This window comes from Protopterus annectens, chromosome 3.part1, assembly GCF_019279795.1.
Source record: "Protopterus annectens isolate FY-2018-M chromosome 3.part1, PAN1.0, whole genome shotgun sequence".
Lineage (NCBI taxonomy): Eukaryota > Metazoa > Chordata > Ceratodontiformes > Protopteridae > Protopterus > Protopterus annectens.
In genome coordinates, this window is record NC_056732.1 from 1,117,723,153 (window position 1) to 1,117,737,077 (window position 13,925).

At 35.3% G+C, this 13,925-nt stretch overlaps 1 protein-coding gene across 1 annotated transcript in view; it reads left to right on the plus strand.

The window, feature by feature from the left end:
• The window catches only part of LOC122798379 (DENN domain-containing protein 3-like), a 1,373,701-nt gene that overhangs the window by 888,081 nt on the left and 471,695 nt on the right, over window positions 1-13,925 (plus strand). Inside the window, exon 19 of the mRNA XM_044067263.1 lies at window positions 1,788-1,895. Coding sequence (XP_043923198.1) covers window positions 1,788-1,895 — 108 coding nt within the window. The remainder of the gene's footprint in view (window positions 1-1,787; window positions 1,896-13,925) is intronic.

The window sequence follows — 13,925 nt, forward strand, 5'->3', positions numbered from 1 at the left end:
ATGCATTCCTGAAGGTGTTCATAGAATGCATTTATAAAGGATTCTGCAGTCTGGGCCGTATTTTCCACAGGCCCGGGGGCTTTGAAGGATTCCACCTCAGTTTTGAGGAGTGTAAAATTTGCTTTAGAGAAGTTTTCACTGTGGTTTTCTGGGCAGGGGGTGGGGTCGGGATGTGAATATCCAGTGAGATTAGTTTATGGTCTGATCTTACCAGTGAGGGATACACTTCTGGTCTGGAGCATAGAGTCCCCATGTTGGTGATGATCAGGTCCAGTATGTTTTCCCCTCTTGTGGGAGTGGTAACAAGTTGTTCCATAGCATTTGAGTTTATAAATTCTAGGAACCTTTGGGCTAGGGTGTTGGAGCTAGAGTAATGCTCCCAGTCTATGTTTGGGTAGTTGAAGTCGCCCAATATAATGGTGTTTGGAGAGACCTTCATATTTTCCAGTGTTCTCAGGAAGGCCGAGTGGGGTTCCTGGGTTTGGGAGGGTGGTCTGTAGCAGGCTATAAACTGGAAGGCAGTTTTACCCACTGTTAGTTGCACATGGATAGTCTCTGATGCTTCGTGCTTTGCCACCAACCTGGAGGTGTGGGTATCTTTGATGAATATCGATACTCCCCTCCTTTTGTGGTTCGGTCCAAGTTTTGGGGCCGAAAAGCATGGTATGAGGTATAACCTGGTAGTGCTGGGGTGCTCTCGGGAGCCCTGAACCAGGTTTCTGTTACTGCACAGATATCGATGTTCTCCATGCTAAGGAGAGTTTCGAGTGCGTGCATCTTGAGGTTTAGACTTCTGGCGTTGAGTAGCATTAGTCTTAGTTTCTTATCCCTTGTGTTACCTATGGAGGTGGGTTTGTCTTTTGAGCCTTGCCTAAAAAAGGCACTATGGTGGTAGCAAGAGCCTTTGCCAATATCTGAAAGCCCAGGGGTGACAGGTGCAAGCCGTCCCTAGCGAAGCATCGTGGCTTGTCGAGCATATCGTCCCAAGCTGACAGGCATTGGATCCCCTTTGAATGACACCAGTACTTAAGCCAATTGTTGAAATTGATCATCTTGTCTTCATATTGTACATCAATGTCATTGTAATTGGAACATTTCTGCCTTGGACTCCAGTGAAAATGGGCTATGATGAATTGGACATTCCTAGTCAAAGGATGCAAATGAATCACTAAATGAGTGTCTTAAGCCACAGAACACAGGCACAACTCTCACTCAACAAGTGAGTGGACTGAATCTCATGTGGCAGTGACCCTTGTGCCCCGTAATGTTGTAGATCTTCCCCAATACATGTTGATACATAGTCATGTGCCTTCTCCAGGTACACAAAACACATTGTTGACAGTATTGGTAGGTTCTCATAACACCTCCTTTATCTGTACAAGGATAAACAACTGACCCCTTGATTGAGAGCCAGGATGAAATCTGCATTGTTTTTCCTGGATCTGAGGCTTAGTTATCAGATGAAGTCTCTTTCCCAGCTCCTTTCTCTGTAGGTTTTCTCACCAAGGATGGTAAGTATGATCTCTCATAACTGGAACACACCCTCCTGTCCCTTTCGTGGAAATGAAATTCCAAAGAGTTTTGTACGAGTGGAATACTCTGCACACATTGATTTAATAATGCTTAACCAAAAAAATGAGATCAACTCTTAAGCTTGAGTTTTTGTAAAATAGTTTTTGTATTATCTTTGGACTCAACGAGAAAGTAATTATTTTTCCCTGTTGCTGTAAATAGTTTAACAGACATTTTTTCAGAAAGGTGTAAAGGCTACTCTCTCCTTTTTACAGTGCAAGAAATTGTTCCAAAAACAACAGCTGAAACGTTAAAGCACAAGATTAATCCATCCTTTGGACAGACCATTCCCCAGGCTGTGGATGTCCTGCTCTGCACTCCAGGTAATTTGCTTCACAGTATTAGGTAACATAATAGAATGTTGGTTCTTAATTACCCTATGTATATTTTCAAATCAGGGTTGTTGTTTTAGGATTTCTGGAGCAAAAAAAAGTATCTTCATGTTGTTTTTGGAGTTAATTTCTTTTAGTGTTTTAGTGATCAGATTTTTGGGATATCACCACAGAAAAATTCCATTCTCCCTTTTCATGTAACTAATGAGACTAGAAGACAGCCAACCAGATGTCTAGTTAATACAAATGTAGGGAAGAAGTCCCTTTTCAGTTCCTATTTAAAAATCACTTCCTCAGCTAACTAACTTACATAGTGATACATTGATTTAGGAACATGGCATTTGTCTATAGTCGTGTGTGTGTGTGTGTGTGTGTGTGTGTGTGTGTGTGTGTGTGTGTGTACACAAACACACACACACATATATATATATATGTGTGTGTGTGTGTGTGTGTGTGTGTGTGTGTATAATATATATATATATATATATATATATATATATATATATATATAGTGAGAGAGAGACACACAGACACACACACACACACACACACACACACACACACACACACACACACACACACACGATGCACATGCCATTTGCACTTACTGTTCCACTGTTCCAAGGCGCAGAATTACATTCCTCAGATTTTATAATCCTGAAAGTTCACTGAACTCACAGGAGAAAAAAATTAAACTACCAAAAGCTTTAGCGTTTAACAACTTTAATCTCCACTTTCATCCAGTAACAACTTCTTCAGAACATAAAATGAAACAAAATCAATGCAAATTTATACAAACTTTAAACCAATCAACAGTTCCCATATATTAATAATCACAAATATTTCTAATAAAAATCAATTACAAAAATTAGCTGCCGTAGATCTAAGCATTGCTACCTAAAAGATAAAACCTTCAGTCTCCTATCTTTTAAGAAAACACTTAATATTAATGGTGCAATCTATTCCTGGGAAACAATCTGCACCTAACTTTAATTGCCAAAGTGTTTCCCTTTGTTTCACCTTGTTTTTAAAATCTCCACCTCTCTTGTCTAAAGAATTTGCTCCACTACAGTAAACAAATTTCTGTCAAATGCTTATACAAAGCACTATTATCACTTTTGTTCTTAATGGCATAAAGACGTAGTCATACCCACATAGTAGGCATGACATCCAGTACATGTACTAACATCAACAACCCCTCCAGATCTACAATTAAATACACCTGGGATCTGAATAGTGTAACCAAGATGTTTCAAACATAAATAAGGTCCCTCTTGTATAAACCTGCATACTGAACAATTACCACATTTATACATCCCTTTGGCCTTAGAGGACAAACATCCTGTCATAGTTAATTTAGTAGTATCAAGATGTAATAAATTTTTAAGACTAAGAATTCTTAAAAACAAATTTGGAATAACATCCAACAGATTTAAACAAATCCAAAATTACTATTAATATTTTCCAATTATTTTTAGTAACAGTACATATATTGTTACTGTCTACAGTCGTGTCAGTATTACATACTGCTGTACTTTTGTTAACGCTGTTTTCACCTATTTTCTGAAAAGTTTTTAACAAAATAGGGGGAAATTATTTTCTTTTTTGTCTAATTTCATTAGCTGTTTTGACAAGCATATCTGCATTGTAGCCTCTCCATTTTAATAATTCTATAATAAATAGAACTTCTCTTTCAAACATGTCATCATTCTATGTTATCCTTGAGGCCCTAATAAACTGGCCCCTAGGTATATTATTTTTAACAAATTTACAATGATTACTTTGACAACTCAAGGACGACACAGTGGTGCAGTGGTAGCATTGTCGCCTCACAGCAAGAGGTTCTCCGGTTCGATTCTCAGCTGCGGTGCCTTCTCTGTGGAGTCTGGATGTTGTCCCCGCATTTGTGTTGGTTTCCTCCAGGTGCTCAGATTTCCTCCCAGATCACAAAGACATGCATCTGGAGTGTTTCTCCCCAGGCTTCTGCTGAAAACTGGCTTCATGCCAAGTTGGACTTTCCTGGTAGACAAATGAAAAATTAAAAAAAAATACATTTTTTCTATGTATTGTACTTTCAAACCTATGGAGGGAAATATTCCATTTCAAATTCACATCTAAAAAACACCAGTCTAAGCCACAATCCCCTACAGTAAATTTCAAAAAAATCTCATTTGTCATTCATTGTCTTCACCAAAAAATAAACATAATTTGCAATACCTTCCATAACTGAAAACATGTCATCCAAAAATCTGTTATAATAAATGACATTATAGGTGGTAGCTATGGGTAAAAAAATCTCATGCTCCCACCAACCAAGAGCTAGATATGCAAAGGCTGGTACTACTGCTGAACCCATGGCTACCCCTTCAATCTGTTTGTAGATCACATTATTAAATAAAAAATAGTTATTATTTAAAAAATCTCCAACAATTTACAGTGTAAATTGACAGTAGCTTTATCAATGGTAGTACAATAAGTTAAAAAATTCCTAACATATTCCACCCCTGTTTCTTGTGGAATACTTTTAAAAAGAGAACAAATGTCAGTGGTCATACACACATTTTGGATAGCATTGAAATCATAGATTTGGTTAAACTGCCGGATAGAATCTAAAAATATCCCAGGAATCTCTTATGTAGGATTTCAAATTCTGCACCAAAGGGTTAAAAACAAAATCCAAAAATAAAGAGATCTCCTCAGTTGCATAATGTGGGGCTGACACAATAGGCCAAAAGGGTGGGTTGTCCGGATCCTTATGAATCTTGGGTATCCCAAGCAGGACACCTAACAAAGGTTTTTCCACTAATAAAACTTGTATTACTCATTATCAATAATGCCTTCCATTAGTTATTCATATAATATGTAAGAAATAGCTCAAAAACGTTTTGGACCACATCTAGAATACTCATCTTGATTAGCCAACATTTCCTCAATAACTTCTATATACCTTGATTGATGCATAATTACTATACCCCTGCCCTTATCGGCCTTCATACATCTCAACTCAGTGTTGTTTATCAATTCATTCAAAGCCTTTATTTCTTCCTTATTTAAATTAAAATAGCTATTTCTAGATTAATGACCTGAAAGTTCCCAAATTTTCTCAAATACGTTTAAGCTGTTGTTAAGATTGGGATTAAAGGTGGAAGGTTTTACAAACTTTTTTTCTAGTGAATTTACCCCTTGCAAAACATAATTTAAATTAAGCTCCCATGTTTCAAAGACAGCAAACCGTGACTAATATCCTCCCCTTTCGTGAGCACAAAAGTCAAACCTAATTCTAGTATTCTTAAATGAACAGGTGAAAACACACTACTAGATAAATTAAATATCTTAGTGGAATACCTTAATCCATTATTGAGTCTGTAATCTTTCTTCTTTTGATCCCAGTCAATTTGTTGTTGCTCGAGTCACTGTCCTCCCTGTTCAAGTTGTTTGGATGAGTTCCCAGAGCATTGCCACCACTCTCTATTTCATCTGAAGAACGAAAAGAGATTGTGAACTGTTTCTGTGACTTTTCCATCTGAACAATCACTTCTTTCAGTCATCTTTCCTTCTACAGCTCTCAAAACTACTTCCTGAGAATCCCCATCTACATCTACCAAGGTGTCATCACTTCAGGATTCAATCCTTGCATTGGTATTGTTTGAAAAAGTTGCCTCTTTTGGCTTTAAGGTAATCTGTGTATAAGTCACCTTACCAGCTTTATTAACGTGCTATCCTGGATCGAAATAGATATAGGCAGTCCTCCTTTCATATTCAAGACTGTTTCTGATTACTTTCTTAGACTTGTGTTTAACCATAGATTGTTCAAATCTTTCCACATTGTGAAGAATGTTATCATATTCTTTAACCATATCAGGAATTTCACTTAAGGATTTCTGTATCTTCTGATCTACCATAAGCAAAGTAGGACAGACTTCTTGAATTAAAAAAATATTTAGTTGAATTAGCAGTCGTAAAAACTCAAGCCACTGGCAAAGTTTAAGAAAAAAGGGTCAGAATGTTTGACACCATTAGGACATTTAGAAAAATGCAAGCCCTTGGGCACAATGTTCAGTCTTAAACACCTTTCAAAATGCTTATTCTCTATCACAAGAGCTTGATACTTCCTTAAGCCCTTTTCCAGGTCTCCCATATTCTTTTTCAGTTTATTAGCGATGGACACATTATAAGAGGGTTTACCTGTGTTACAAAATGGATCATTGTTCAAATCTAATGCATTCTGAATATCTTTAAACCATACATTCCTGTCCAGAAATATGTCAATACTAGCCAAAAATGGGCTAGAAACAGTCTCTCTCATATCAGGTTTGGAGCTCATGGAACCTTGTTTAACAGCAGGCTTCAAATTAATCCATCTGTAAGTATTGCCATGGACTTATGCATTTCTCCCATAGTATCTATTAAAATTCTGAGCAGATGGTTATCTGTACTATTGGGAGTTGGATGGATGGATAGATCAAGCATATCCTCCTGTATAGCATTCAACGTGGTAGTGCAGCAAAGAAACTAATAACACCAACCAGCACAAACAAAAGTGAAAATACAACACAATAATCCTAAAAGTTCACTGAATGCCCAGGAGAAAAAAATGAAACTACCAAAAGCTTTAGCATATAACTTTAATCTCCACTTTCATCCAGTAAGGTCTTCTTCAGAACATAAAAGGAAACAAAATCAATGCAAATTTATACAAACTTTAAACCAATCAACAATTCCCATAAATTAATGATCACAAATAATGCTGGTAAAAATCAATTACAAAAAATAGCTGCCATAGATCTAAACATCACTACCTAAAATATAAAATCTTCAGTCTCCTAGCCTTTAAAAAATAGGTAATATTAATGGCGCCATTTATTCCTGGGAAACTATCCACACCTAACTTTAATTGCCAAAGTGTTTCCCTTTGTTCCACCTTGTTTTTAAAATCTCCACCACTCCTATCTAAAGGAATTTGCTTCACTACAGTAAACATTTTTTTTTAAATTAGGACATTCCATTGAATGCTTATACAAAGCACTATTATAATTTTTGTTCTTAATGGCATAAAGATGTTCCTTAATTCTAATATCCAATAGTCCTCAGATTTTCGCAAAGCACCCAGGTAGAACACTTGGGTACGTTCTTTTTTGTGCTGCATTCTGGCTCTTAAATTGTTAAAGTTTTGCTTGCAGAGCATACAGCTCCCTTTGAAACTTCAGTGGTGCCCTTGTGTTTGGATTAAGAGATTTGCAGACTGTGGGGGTTCCCATTTCATGAGCTCCTTGCAGACAATGTCTTATACTTGTAAAGAAACAGGCTAATTGATAAGGTTATAACACTGTAAACTTTAGGTTCATTTACGGGAGATCATACTTCCAAACTGTTACTTTTGATGCATGTCTGGCAAAGAGTATGGATCATGGGAATAAATTTTCTTCTGTGGGCCTTTTAGAAGACCAAGTCTTATGGTGAATACTTGCATATCTATTACATTATATATAAATATCTAATTTGTATTGGCTGTAGTATTACATAATCCCTAAAAGAACAGAAAGAACACAAAAAGCATGCATCTCATATCAGGGTTCCCTGAAGGACAGCCCTCCCAAAGGATGCTCTTCTTCTTCGGGAGCTGGAAGCCTAAATTATAGTTCTTGGTATGCTTGATAAAGTTATGCAGTGAAGACCACTGATGCATACCAGGAACCCATTCCTGAAGTATGCACCCAAAGCAGTCACCTTCTTAATTTTGTCATGTTATAGGGCAAAGGCCTATTAGCCTTCTGGTGGCAAGATATAGTAGACGTGGCTGTGTATCTCGTTAAAGTTTACTTGTGAATTATGGACAAGCACAGAATAAATAAACAGCATGTTTTTCTTCCTATTCTGTTAGATCATGTGGAGGTGAAACTGTAGCAGCAATGGATGGTACACATCCAGGGTGTGGAAAATATGTTTCTTCCCCTAAGTCTAGAAAGAAAACTTGACGTTGAATGGACTAGTTGAGTGATAGATCAAAAACTACTTTCTTATCAAAAGTTTCCTAGAAATAAACATGAATGGTGAAGTAACTGACATTGTTCTGTGGGATTCACTAACGGCTTACTTAAATGGAAGAGTTACAAGCTGGTATATTAGAAGAACAAGAGAACTGGACAAAGAATTGTGCACACTACAAGCCAGAAAAGACACACTAAAGTTAAATCTAAAACCAAATGACATTATCAGTCACCCTGAACTTAAAAAATTAAATACAGAATATGTTGAAATTCTAAATCATAAAGTTTCAATAAACCTGGAAATACTTAAACTCCAGGCATATTCAGTAAACCGTTTAAGCTTGCATAAATTTGCTCTTAGATCAAAGAAAATTAATAAACTAAATCATATCAAAGAAATTATAACACAGATAAATAATAGAAAGTAGAACAGATATTAAAGGTATTCACAAGGGCTTTAAAATATTTTATGGAAATATAAATAATAATATAAATAATCTAAATAATGATTATATAGTTGAAACTTTTTAAGGGGAAATATAAATAATAAATTAGCAAGTGAACTAATAAAAAAATTGACAGACCATTCACTTTAACAGAAATAAAAGATCAAATAAAAAGTTAAACAATAATAAGGTGCAGAGCTTAGATGGTCTTATACCAGAACTATATAAAATACTACCACATGATGCAGTTAAAATATTAGGTAAGGTCTATAGAGAAATAAAAACAACTCCTGAAGTCCCCTCATCATGTAAATATTACCTTACATCACCTGTTTTAAAACAAGACAAGGAGCCTACAAAGTGTTCATCATATTTCACTTTTAAATGTGGACTATAGGATGTGCATGTCCATTTTAGCTAACAGAATTAATCTGCTTATACCTAAACTAATTAACAATGCTCAAACTGGGTTTATTTTAAGTAGATAAGTACAAGATAACATAATAAGAATACATACATCGATAGACTATGCACATTAAAATAAAAAAGAACTTTCTGTCATTAGTCTCAATTTAAATAAGGCTTTTCAGTTAATTGGTCGTACTTGTTTAAAACACTTAGTGTATAATTTCTCACCTGAGCTAATTCCATTAATTTCTAAGTTATACAATAGCTTTTGTGCTTATGTTAAAATAGGTTATTTTCTTTCTAATTCCTTTACATCACAAAAAAGGCACAAAAAGGCTGTGTTGTTTTTTGCATTAGCTATAGAACCCTTTGCTAACAGTATTAGATCCTATAAGAACACTTCTTCTTTCAGCTTTTACTGGTTAGGGGTCACCACAACGGATTACCTGTCCGCTCATGATTGGCAGTGGAGTTTTACAGTGTTGAGTTGCCAGCCCCATGCCCAACCTTCCACTGAAGGCACCCACACGCACACCTAGGGCCAATTTAGAGTATCCAATACACCTACAGCATGTCTTTGGGATGTGGGAGGAAACCCACATGACCACAGGGAAGACATGCAAACTCCACACAGAAAGCACCCCAGCCAAGGATCGAACCAGAGAACCTCTTGCTGTGAGACAGCAACACTAACCGCTGCACCACCGTGGCCACCCGAGATCCTGTAAGAACACTAATAGTATCAAAATAAATGGGAGATTTTGAACTAAAGATTCAACTCTTTGCTAATGATATTTTACTAACAATAGAAAATGTACAAAATTCATTAGAACTTATAATTAGTTCTCCGAGTCAGTTTGAAGAAATCTCAGACTTAAGATTTAATCATAATAAAATAAGTATATTATTAATTTAAAAAATTCATATAAAAAATATTCTAACTTCAATTGGAAAAGCAATCAAATGATATACTTTGGTATAACCATGGTCTAATAGTAAAGAAGTGATGCAAACAAACTTTCAACAGGTTGTTGATAAAATTTTAAGTTTTCTTACAAATTGCAACAAATTCTTCTTTACCATGGCTGAACAAGTAATGCTTATTAAGATGGTAAGTCTCCTTTAAATATTGTTTGTCTTACAATCTTTATTACTGTCTCCACCAAAAAAAAAAATCAATGAAGATGAATAATAATCTACTTAAATTTGTTTGGCATCACAATAAACCAAGAGTTTCCATTGACTGGCATAGAAAAGGTTGGGATAGTGGTAGAATAAGATCCCCTTATATTCAATTGCTTCAACAACTGCAAAAGTTATAGCATTGTGGATTCATTCATCTTATGATTTAAAACAGAAACAAATACATCAAGAAATAGTATTACAAATTATAAATATATCACAACCAGTTATAAACAAATAGTACCTAATTTTTTTTACCTTCTTCTCAAATCAAATTCCCTATTCAAATATCATCATTTCCTCTTTTCAAAAGTTCACATATTACAACCATTGTATTAAAGACTTAATATTTTCTATGTTTCCAATTGCATGTACAAATGACTGCTTAGAAACTCATAACTTCAACAAAATGCTAATATTGAAACAAGTATTGAAACAGCAAAGTAATTTAATTTATTGGCATCAATTCTTAAATGGTACTGATATATATATATATATATATATATATATATATATATATATATATATATATATATATATACTGTTGAAAATGTAAGGTCCAAATGCAATCAAGATTGGGAGAATTGTTTAATTTTACAAATATTTAGAGACTTTGTGAACACAGAGGTAAATAAGATATTTAACTTAGATAAGAAATCATTCCCCAAATTATTGGAATTCTTAATAAATCTCAATAATAGTAATGCACTGAAACATTCTCACAAATAAAATTCTTAGGTTAGATTTCACATATTTAGACAATTCCTATTGGAACCACTCCTCAAAATAATGAAGACTTCTCTGAAGAATACAAGAAATGAATGTTAAAATCTACCAATAAAACTAAATCCATTATATTGGAATATTTTCATTTGGAAAATTTTCCCATGGTCTTGTATAGCAATGCTTATAATTCCATTCTTATACCCTACTTTTCTTTTTACCATACCCCATAATTTATCATACTTATATTTATACAGTTTTACTACTAATCTCTTATCTTTTTCATTTATCCACTTTATCACTTTGTACAAATTTAATGAAGCAGTGTATACCACTGTGTTAATTAACCCTAAACTTCCTTCTCCTTTAATTACATACAAAACTTCTGTTTTTACTGGATTTAATGTAGAACTCCATATAAATGAAAAAAGTATCTGCAATAATTCCTTTCCAAATTCTTCTTCTTTCGGCTTTTCCCGGTTAGGGGTTGCCACAGTGGATCATCTGTCCGCTCATGATTGGCAGTGGAGTTTTACGGTGTCGATTTGTCAGCCTGGCGCCCAACCTTCCACAGAAGGCACATACACATGCACGTACTCACACCTAGGGCCAATTTAGAGTGTCCAGTCCACCTACTGCATGTCTTTGGGATGTGGGAGGAAACCAGAGCACCCCGAGGAAACCCATGCGACCACAGGGAGGGCATGCAGACTCCGCACAGAAGGCACCCCAGCCGAGAATCGAACCGAAGAACCTCTTGCTATGAGGTGGCAATGCTAACTGCTGCACCACAGTGGCCACCCAATAATTCCTTTCCAAATACTGTTGGCAAAATAAATAGAGTTGGTAAGTATGCTATTATCCCATCAGTAGTGAATTTGTCAAATAAGCATTTAATTCTGAATAACATTTTATATGCTGTCCAAGTAAGACAGGGTTGTTTTATTTCTTCTATTGTCTTTTTCCTACTTTAATCTAGTTATATTTTTCTTCACAAATGTTATACCTAACACATAAATTTAATTCATTCTAAAATATATACCCCAATCTTTACTACATCACTTAAACCTATACTTTTCTCTTTATTTAATGCAATCCTTATAATTTATAAACACTAATTTGTGCAAATTATTACTACTTTTATCCAAATGTTGTTTTGTGTAGTTATTATAATGTCATCTGCATATGCTAACAGAACTGGAATTTTTAACCCTTCAGGTGTTATATACCCCACCACCTTCATTTTGTAATTGACTTCACACACTATCATGTTCATAACTAAAGCAAAAAGTATACAACTCATTGGATATCCCTTACACCACACTTAATATATATTGCTTGGCCTAACCAGACATTTACAAGTATTTTTACATTATTATTACTATATGCTGACATATGTAATTTCTTAACGTTTTCATTTATATTATATTCTTTCATTATTACTCATAAGATTCCATGTCCAGTTGTGTCAACTTTCTTAGTAAGATCTCCTATCATGATTTCCCCTTCTTTTCTGTTCATATCATCCAAAATGTCTCTATCATTAATACTTCTTGACAACCCTTTCCCATTACACTGTATATACTATCTTCTATAATATTTTCCATTTTAGTTGTATTTTCCATCTTTATTTTTCAATACTTTGGTCTCCCAATTATTTGATTGTCTTCTATCTTCCTTTTTCCGTGTGAATGTAAATATTACATTACACAATTATTTATGAATAAAATCTTCATTTAATCATTCTTTCAAAATCTTTAATTTTTTTTTTGCCATTCCTTAAATTTTTATACATTTCATAACCTATTCCATTTGAGCTTACAGTCAAATCCATATTTACTTGTCCTATTACAGTAGCTCACTCATTTAACAAAATCTTTTCCAACCTGTTATTCTCTTTTTTGCTACATTTTTTACTTTCCATGTTTTTTTTTCACTAGCTTCTTTTGTTCTTTAAAGATTTTTGTACATATTGTACTACACTATTTATATTTTCTTGACTTCTTTCTATTTCTCCTTTTACTTTGTTCCTCTCATTATACTACCATCTTCCTTTACCAATATACTTAAGTAATGTGATACTTATCATTTTCCTTGTAAAAATATCTTTGCTTATATGACAATTCTTGTATTTTTTCTTGATTTCTTTCGTATAATTATTTTATAGGCTCATACTTTGAGGGGTTGATGAATAAAGAGAATGAGAGGCAGAGAAGGTTGGATGATGTAGGGATAGTAAATCATGAAGTACAATGGATTAGCAAGGAGGAAGTAAGGATAGCTATGAAGAGAATGAAGAATGGAAAGGCTGTTGGCCCAGATGACATACCTGTGGAAGCATGGAGGTGTTTAGGTGAAATGGCAGTGGAGTTTTTAACCAGATTGTTTAATGAAATCTTGGAAAGTGAGAGGATGCCTGAGGAATGGAGAAAAAGTTTTTTTTGTACCGATTTTTAAGAATAAGGGTGATGTGCAGAGCTGTAGTAACTACAGAGGAATAAAATTGATCAGTCACAGCATGAAGTTATGGGAAAGAGTAGTGGAAGCAAGGTTAAGAAGGGACGTGATGATTAATGATCAGCAGTATGGTTTCATGCCAGGAAAGAGCACTACAGATACGATCTTTGCTCTGAGAGTGTTGATGGAGAAGTACAGAGAATGTCAGAAAGAGTTGCATTGTGTTTTTGCAGACTTAGAGAAAGCATATGACAGGGTGCCTAGAGAGGAGTTGTGGTATTGTATGAAAAAGTCAGGAGTGTCAGAAAAGTATGTAAGAGTGGTACAGGATATGTACGAGGGTAGTGTGACAGCGGTGAGGTCTGCGCTGGGAGTGACGGATGCGTTTAAGGTGGAGGTGGGGTTACATCAAGGATCAGCTCTGAGCCCTTTCTTATTTGCAATGGTGATGGACAGGTTGACAGACGAGATCAGACAGGAGTCCTCGTGGACTATGATATTTGCAGATGACATTGTGATCTGTAGTGAGAGTAGGGAACAGGTGGTGGAGACTCTGGAGAGATGGAGATATGCTCTAGAGAGAAGAGGAATGAAGGTCAGCAGGACTAAGACAGAATATATGTGTGTGAATGAGAGGGAGGATAGAGGAATGGTGAGGCTGCAAGAAGTACAGGTGGCGAAGGTGGATGAGTTTCAATACTTGGGGTCAGTAGTTCAGAGTAATGGTGAGTGTGGAAGAGAGGTGAAGAAGAGAGTACAGGCAGGATGGAGTGGGTGGAGAAGAGTGTCAGGAGTGATTTGTGACAGACGAGTACCTG